This window comes from Tinamus guttatus, unplaced genomic scaffold (assembly GCF_059628265.1).
Source record: "Tinamus guttatus ecotype Peru unplaced genomic scaffold, ASM5962826v1 Tinamus_guttatus_pri_ptg000197l, whole genome shotgun sequence".
In the NCBI taxonomy this organism is placed as follows: Eukaryota; Metazoa; Chordata; class Aves; order Tinamiformes; family Tinamidae; genus Tinamus; species Tinamus guttatus.
The window spans coordinates 3,139,868-3,147,385 of NW_028288731.1; the positions used below are offsets into that span (position 1 = coordinate 3,139,868).

Consider the following 7,518-nt stretch of genomic DNA (forward strand, 5'->3'; position numbering starts at 1 on the left):
CAACTGGAACAGCTCTGGCCATGGAAAGAAGATGCTTAAAGAGAGAGATTGAAAAACTCCTGTAAGTACTCTCTGCCCACAGTTCCCTGCACTGAATTTGAGATAGACTTGCTTTAATTGCAACAGGTTGTAGGACTTAGCTGAATCACAGCTGTAAGTCCTTAGTCTTTTCTTGCTGGAAAGCATGGGCAGACTTTTAGATACTCTTAATTTCCTACCATGCCCTACTGTCTGCAGCATGACAGAGCATGACTGCAGAGGTAGAAGTAGAGAGGTCTCATTCCCGCTAGCACAGAGCAAGGTCTGGCTTATGCAGGGAGTACAGAGTTCCTCCTTTGCCATGCACCCAGCATATGTTGAGGGCAGCTGCTACAAGGAGGAGCTTTGTTCATGCAGCAGAATCTTGTTCTCCAAGATGCAGAAGTGCCCAGCAGACAGCTTCTGGGGGATGGAAAATGATGTTTCCTCTATTGAATGCCAGCCCTTGCCTGCTCTGCTTGCACACATCTGTACTGCTCAGTCTCGGGAAAGGTTGCAGACCCTCTATTAACGAGAAAACCCAGCATCAGTGAAGTAGCTGTCTGGGCTGTACTCATAAATCCTTGCTGTGAAGCTCCAAGCTTGTCATACTTTTCATATTTGTGTTTCTTATATTTTGAAGCATCTAAGGAAGACAACAACATAGTCTGAGGGAAGATAATGCTGTCTGTGATGGGAAAAAAAAAAGGGGGGCAAAAAAACCCCTTAATGTTTCTCCTAATCAGGATGGGTTGTACAGGGAATCTCACAGCAGATTCCAATCAGCCCTAGATTTACACTGACATTAGAGTCGCATATTCTATCTTCTCTTGTACTGGACTGCTTAGAACTTGTGGTAATTGAAAGTTGCTCTCTTGCTTTAAGGAATGATTATGTTGGCATCAGACTACGAGAAAATGCATTTGATCCAAGAGGACAAAGGCAGTCCACCTTTCTAGATGACATGGTAACCAGTCTTATTTCCAATCCTACACCCTTTATCTACCTTTATCGTGAGAACTCTGAAGGGCAGCTGTTTGGTACACCTAAATATGCTATTCCTTACAGAGATCAGTAAAAACCTGTCACTCTCCCATCTAGAGAGACTGGCAGTAGATAACATCCAGGTGTAACATATGCAAGAGGCATTGAATTCTGACTAATTTTACAGCTAGACTGAGCTCATCAATAAAGGACACTTGAAAAGGTTGAAGTCAACCATCTGAAAAGACATGCACATAAACTAGCATTATCAGTGCATAAAACCCCTTTCAACTGAAGTTGGAAAGTCTTCTCAGGCATGTTTAAAGTGCCTCAAACCTCAGCAAGTGTCCTACAGTTGGTGAGAATATCTGCATGCATTGGCCTGCAAGCTTATCTATCCCTGTATTCCTTCAGTCTCTCATCCTTTGGTCAAGTCCTTGGGGTTCTTCTCTCTTTCCAGGCTCACTACAACTTGGCCCTCAGTGTTGCTTTGCTGTGGCTAAATGATACAGATGCTCAGCCTCTGCTGACGGAAGAGGACATGTGAGTATTGCAAAGTTAAGGTCCTAAGCTGCAATGAAAACAGTGAAAGCAACAGTGAATCAGTCCCACACATTTTTGCTTTTATAACATTAGGCTAATCATCTTGTTTAAAACACCTCACAGGAATTCAGCAGCTTGCAGCAGATATATGTATCCCAACCGAACCGAGAGAGAAGCTATGATATTATCTTCATATGCTGGAATATTAATGGTAAGAGAGCAAGAAAGATATCAGAATCTTTTGCTCTATGGCAAATGTTGAAATATCCCTTGTACCGTGCATGTCTCTGCTTATAGAAAGCACAGCAGACAGTTAATGCAGAGGTCACAGATCTGAGTCATTTTATCAGGTAGCCATTAAGTTTTGTTCAGCCTGAAAAAGCAAAATAGGTAGTTTCAAGAGGTGATATTGTGAGTGTGTATCAGTAGTTATCTTGTCTTACCCCTAAGGGGTGTCAATACAAAGCAATGATGGAAGTAGAGCACAAGCAGAGTGTAACAATCCCAAATATACCCACCCTAAGCTCTCATGTGGCTCTTATAAGGGAGAAAAGGACTTTCTTGTTCTCTCCCATAGATATTCCTGTATTTATTTTCAGGCCCTCTAACAGCAAATTATAGGACCAAGTCTCAGTAAGATATGTACTGTGAACGTAATACTAGGAATTCACGTGAAAGCTGTTGCAAAATTTAAAGGAAAGGGAGTATTAGCTGGGTTTCATGTGCTCACTTTAAAGTATACTTTGAGAGCTGACTTGACCTTGCTTGTTTTCCCAGAATAGCATTCCTGTCGAGGATATCTTTGAGATGTACAGCATGGGGCCCTCAGCAACACACTGGCAGAGATCTGCCAAAGTGAGTGATTTGCAGATGTATGTCTTGTAGGGCTCTGGGCGAAGATTTAACCTACAGCAGCCTGGTCCAGCACATGGGATGTCAGGCTGGCATTCTGTGCCTTTGCCACTTCTCTCTCCTAAATCCTTCAGCATTTCCCTTCCCCTTCCTTCCCACTCAGATTAAATCCTGTCCAGCTGGCCCCATTTCTCAATTCCGCACTTCTTCCATCAGGACTTAGAGCTGTGTGCATGTCCTTGCAGCCACGTGCAAAGGCTCCATGTGAGGTAGCAGCTATGCACAGTATACCTCAGCCCTCCTGCCAGTCCCAAGTGTCAGTCAAACCTGCAGAATCCAGAGCATTTCTTAATTTCTTGCAGATCATATTGTCTCGCTATTACAGCTCTTATTTATTTCATTCTCCCATACTAATAAAGGGAGATAAGTTATTTGCTTTCTGCAGAATTACTGCTGTTAGCCCAGCAGTGGTTTGGGGACAAAGCATGGAAAATAGTAATAAACTCTTGTATCTCCCTGTTGCATTAGAGTACAAGCATTTAGATATGCAAGATCATGACTTGTATTTGAAACAAGTGCTTGCTGTCTTCCTTTGGGTTTGTTCTGTGTCTGCCAAAGATGGAGTAAGTTTGTGTCTTCTTCCCCCATACACTCAGGCTTTGAGTGGAGGCCAGAAGTCCCCACTCTCATTTAGGACTGGAGAAGGCTCAGCCTTTTTTAGCATTTGGCCTTTGGCCCCACACTGCCCAGCCTCACTAAGGAGTCAAAGATAGGTCACAGCATATCCTGTGAGCACTCCCTAAGGGAGCAACAGACCTCCATCACTCACCTCTGCCACACTTGAGCCCTTCCCTCTTGCATGGCCTCTGCTGATGCTTCTTCTTCGTCCATTCTTTCTTCCTTTAAACTGATAAACCTTCCTGCCAAGTAAATCAACAAGTGGTCTGAGATTGGGCATTCTTCAGAAGAATCAGAAATGTTAAATGCCATATTTTAAAAGTTTGGCTAAAGACTTCTACCAGACAGAGACCTCTTTCTATATCTCCATTTCTCAGTAAGCTACTTCCTGTTGCTTGGTAGGGTGTGACTAACCTTCTAAGGGTCCCAATTTTAGGCAGCTTCATAAAAAAAATCAGTGCTAGTGTAGAAACCATCTCTCAAAAAGTAACTCAGAGCAACTCTCACATAAGCATTACATGACACTGTTTAAGGAGATTCAGTATCTGCACTCTAGAAATCCTCCCTGAATCCCTGTGAAGTCTCAGAGGTGGCACTCCTCAGAAAGCCTTAGCTTTTATCTTTGATGCAAGAAAGCGGCAGAGAACAGAGTCAAGGCAATTTTTCACTTGCAGTGAATTACAATCCTGTGCAAGTTGAACACAAATTGAACAGAACAAACCAGTAACCGACTGCAAGAGTATCTGTTACCTGTCCATCTGCAGGGAGCAGATACTCTGCCAGAGTCTGAAGATACGCCTGTATCAGATCATACAATAGCAAAGGAAAGTGTGGCCAAGGTTTTATTATTCCGTTACAGCAGAGAAGTAATATTATCCTCCTTTACTAATGATTGACTGGAACAGATTAAATGACTTGCCCAAGGTCAGAAATATCTGTGGCAGAGACAGAAAACCTGGATCTTTCTTTGCACTTAAAAGACTTTCCTGAGAGAAGCAGAATATATTTCCTCAGCACAGTGCTTTGATAATATGGTTCACTGCCAGCCCCTACACCAGGACTGAATACAGAAGACAAGTGTATCTCAGCAAAAACATCCACACCATTAAAAAAAAATCCTACAGTGGACAAGAAGGAGAAAGTTACTCCAACTTAGCTGATTGGATCTCATGATAGCCCTGAACATTTCACCAGTTAAGATTCTTCCATCTTTCCTTGCCCTGACCCCAATGCCGACAGTTAGCCCCAGTCTTAAACAGGATAATCTATCTCAGAACACCTCACAAGGCTTTGAGCACTGCTGGCACCACACGCCTTGCAGAATCCACCCCAAATAGGAAGGATGTCCTGCAGATCCTGTGGAGATACAAGCTACTTCACAGGGGCCTGACCAGTGTTCAGACAAGGCCTGTGTAAAAGCAGGGCCACAGTCTAGGTATAATTGTCCTCTAAAAACATAGGGGTGTTTATAATCTTTAATTCATAACTTAACATCACAAGAATACTTTATTGTATGGCCCAGCTATTGAACAAAGGAATATTTGTGCTGGAATAAGTAGGTTTTATTTTCACTGATGCAAAGTTTGCTACTGTTTTTCCAGCCATCATCAAAAGCTGCTGTGGAATCGAAATCAGACTATAATAGGCAATTCACATGTAATTCACAGCATTTCTGAGGCTCTTGTAGAACACTTAATCATGTTTAGCCTTAATATTAATGATGGACTGCCACCCAGTGTCCAAAAAAGCTAGAGCTGCACTTCGTAACTCAGTAATTACATATACCAGAAAGAGCCCTGGCTATGACCTCTCCTGACTGAATTATCCCATCCAATCCTCTTGATGGGCATTTCACAACCTGTTCTTTCAGCACATGGATCTTTCACATTGTTCCAATGGGTAGATTTTGCTGTGAACATTATACTGTATTTTTACTATTGTGCTCCTTATGGCATGATTTTTTTTCCCTATGAATTTCCAGTCCAGGATATTTTTAGAAACATCCCTTCTCAGCACACACCACACACTACAGAAGAGTGAGGTTTTCTTGTAAGTTTTTCCAGTGACTTTTTTTTTTTTTAAGCTTCAGTTCATATTCTCATTTTCCCAGGACAAGGAAGGAACTAATGTAACCTTACACTTACCTAGCACCTGTCTCTGGTGGGGTTGGGATGCTTCCTTGATAGTCATGAGGTTGCAAGGTTATAAACCTTCTGAAGAGGAAGACAAGCCACTGTTATCAGCATCTCCAGTTTCCATTTCAGCAGGTAATGCTGCTTAGTTTTAAGCCTGGGCTTAAGCTCATTTGCACTCTGTGTGAAAGGAACAGAAATGCTTTGCTGAATTTAGAGACTAAGGGTAATTCATTTTCCAAAGTCCTAATCAGTTTAAGAGGTTAAAGCTACTCTTTTTGTTAACAGTAACAAGCACAATTGTACTAACCTGTGAATTATTGTCCTTCCAGGACCACTGGATTCACCCTTTCAACCTCTCCCTGCACCCATTTGCCATGCTGGCCGCCCCGCGGGCTGCAGAGCACGCCTGGAAGCACAGTGAGCACATTCCACCCCAGTTCTCTGCAGAGGCAGGGGACACGGGGCAGCAGCTGCCTGTCCCAGCACTGCCACCACATTACAGCCCGCAGAGCTCTAGGAGCTACATGTAAAAACAATCATGAAAACCTTTCTCTGTGCCCATTCTGGGCATGAGGATCTTCCCACTGCAGCCCAGAAACAGCATCTAGCTCAGGTTGAAGTTTATAATTGCAAAAGGAGTATTTTGTTTGCAAGTTGAGGTGTAACATTGTATATGTAAGATTACCCATTTCTGTAATAGGGTTAGCCTTCTCATCTGACAAACACTTGTTTGTTCTAAGCTTGGACAAATACTTGGAGTTGCACAATGGTTGGTTACGCTATTAGCGACCTTCCTTCCCTGCCACTTCTCCAAATGCAGCAAAAATGACAGAAAATTCAGCATAGGGAATTTGATACTGGTACCCTTTGCTTCCAGCCATTTAACACAGCTGATCCCATGCCCAGGGGTACTTTGTGGGCCCAAGATGATGCTTGGCTTTCTTCCCTTCTAAGGCTTCAAGTACCAGAGAGCACCAGCAAATAAAAAGACCAACCCTGCTTCAACAAGGAGAGCTAGCAAGGACAAGAAGCAACTTGTCTCACTGACACGAAGAAAGGAGCAGGATGACAAAGTAGGTCTGAAAGTTTCACACAAGTCAGCAAGCCATTTTTGCAATAAGATCTCTGAATATCACAGCTAGAGTGGGCCCTCTGGCCACCCAGAACCCACAAAGCCTTTACAGGCCTATCTTAATTCTCCATGGCATGAGAAGTTTCATAATAGTGCTAATTTATATACAGCATCAATCCTAAATTTGACTTTCATGACAATTATATCATACCTTGGGTGTCAGTCATGAACCAGAAAGTCACATTCCAGGAATATTCTCAATAGGAACACATGAAAAAAACTCTTTTGGCTGATATTCACTGCAAAACATGTTCACTGCCATCACTTCTAGAGAAAAAAAAGTAGTTGAAGACTATTTAAAAAAAGAATAAAAACTTGACTCAAAAAAGAAAAAAAGTAGTGTTAGATCATTAGCCTAGCATGGACACAAATTGGATACATCTTTTCTATTTGTATGTGATTCGCCAAAGCCTGTTGTTGGCTGCAGCTTTGCAATGCAAGGGAGTGAGAACCCATTCCTTGTAGCAACAGCAGGGATTTGAGTGGTGTAAAGAGCCCCATGCACCTCCCAAGTTCCATGTGCACTGCATGTCACACAGCAGGACAGAAGCTGATCACTGTGCAGGCCCCCCTCTCCCTATTCCTTCAGCCCTGCATGCTGTGCTTGTGCTTATTAACATTTGCATCCTGCAGGGAACTACAGAGGCAGCAAAACAAGGAATCTCGCCAGAGAAGCCTGGAACAAATCTGAAAGGAGGGAATGCAAAGCAAGCTAAGGCATAACAAGGATTTGGATTTCATGTACAGCACCTAGCTGTAGGTGAGCCAAGTGATGCCTTCTAGCAGTTTGTTAATGCACTGTGCTGTATTGTTTTGTTTGTTCTTTTAAGTCTTAGCCACTCTCTGTTTGTAGGTGTCTCAGGGTTTGCTTCTGTTGTGTCCACCTTGTATAGCCCAGGAGGACCCCAAATCCTCCAGGAACAGTCACAACCTTCATTCATATCCTAACTCCATTTAGGGAGCAGAGTTGTGTGTGCATCCTTCTCCTTCCACCTCCCTCTACCTGGTGGCCTGAGCACAGTGTGGCCTGTTTCTATAGGGCTATTTGCTTCCAGACAAGTTTCAAGACTGAGTGGGGCAAGAGAAGCATTCACTACTGAGGGGCACATATAACATTAATTTCAGGGCAGAGAGACACCATTACAGCCTTTTACACATTAAAGCAAATAAACAAAA

The 7,518-nt window shown here is 43.0% G+C and overlaps 1 protein-coding gene across 1 annotated transcript; it reads left to right on the forward strand.

Annotated features, from left to right (window-relative positions):
• CUNH2orf80 (chromosome unknown C2orf80 homolog) lies at positions 1 to 7,096 on the forward strand. Its single transcript, XM_010220408.2, has 8 exons — positions 1 to 61; positions 904 to 985; positions 1,463 to 1,545; positions 1,669 to 1,756; positions 2,323 to 2,400; positions 5,540 to 5,627; positions 6,165 to 6,283; positions 6,976 to 7,096. Exons 1-8 carry the CDS (start codon positions 21 to 23, stop codon positions 7,063 to 7,065), a joined length of 669 nt encoding a protein of 222 aa, XP_010218710.2. The 5' UTR covers positions 1 to 20; the 3' UTR covers positions 7,066 to 7,096.
• The last annotated feature ends 422 nt before the right edge of the window (positions 7,097 to 7,518 follow it).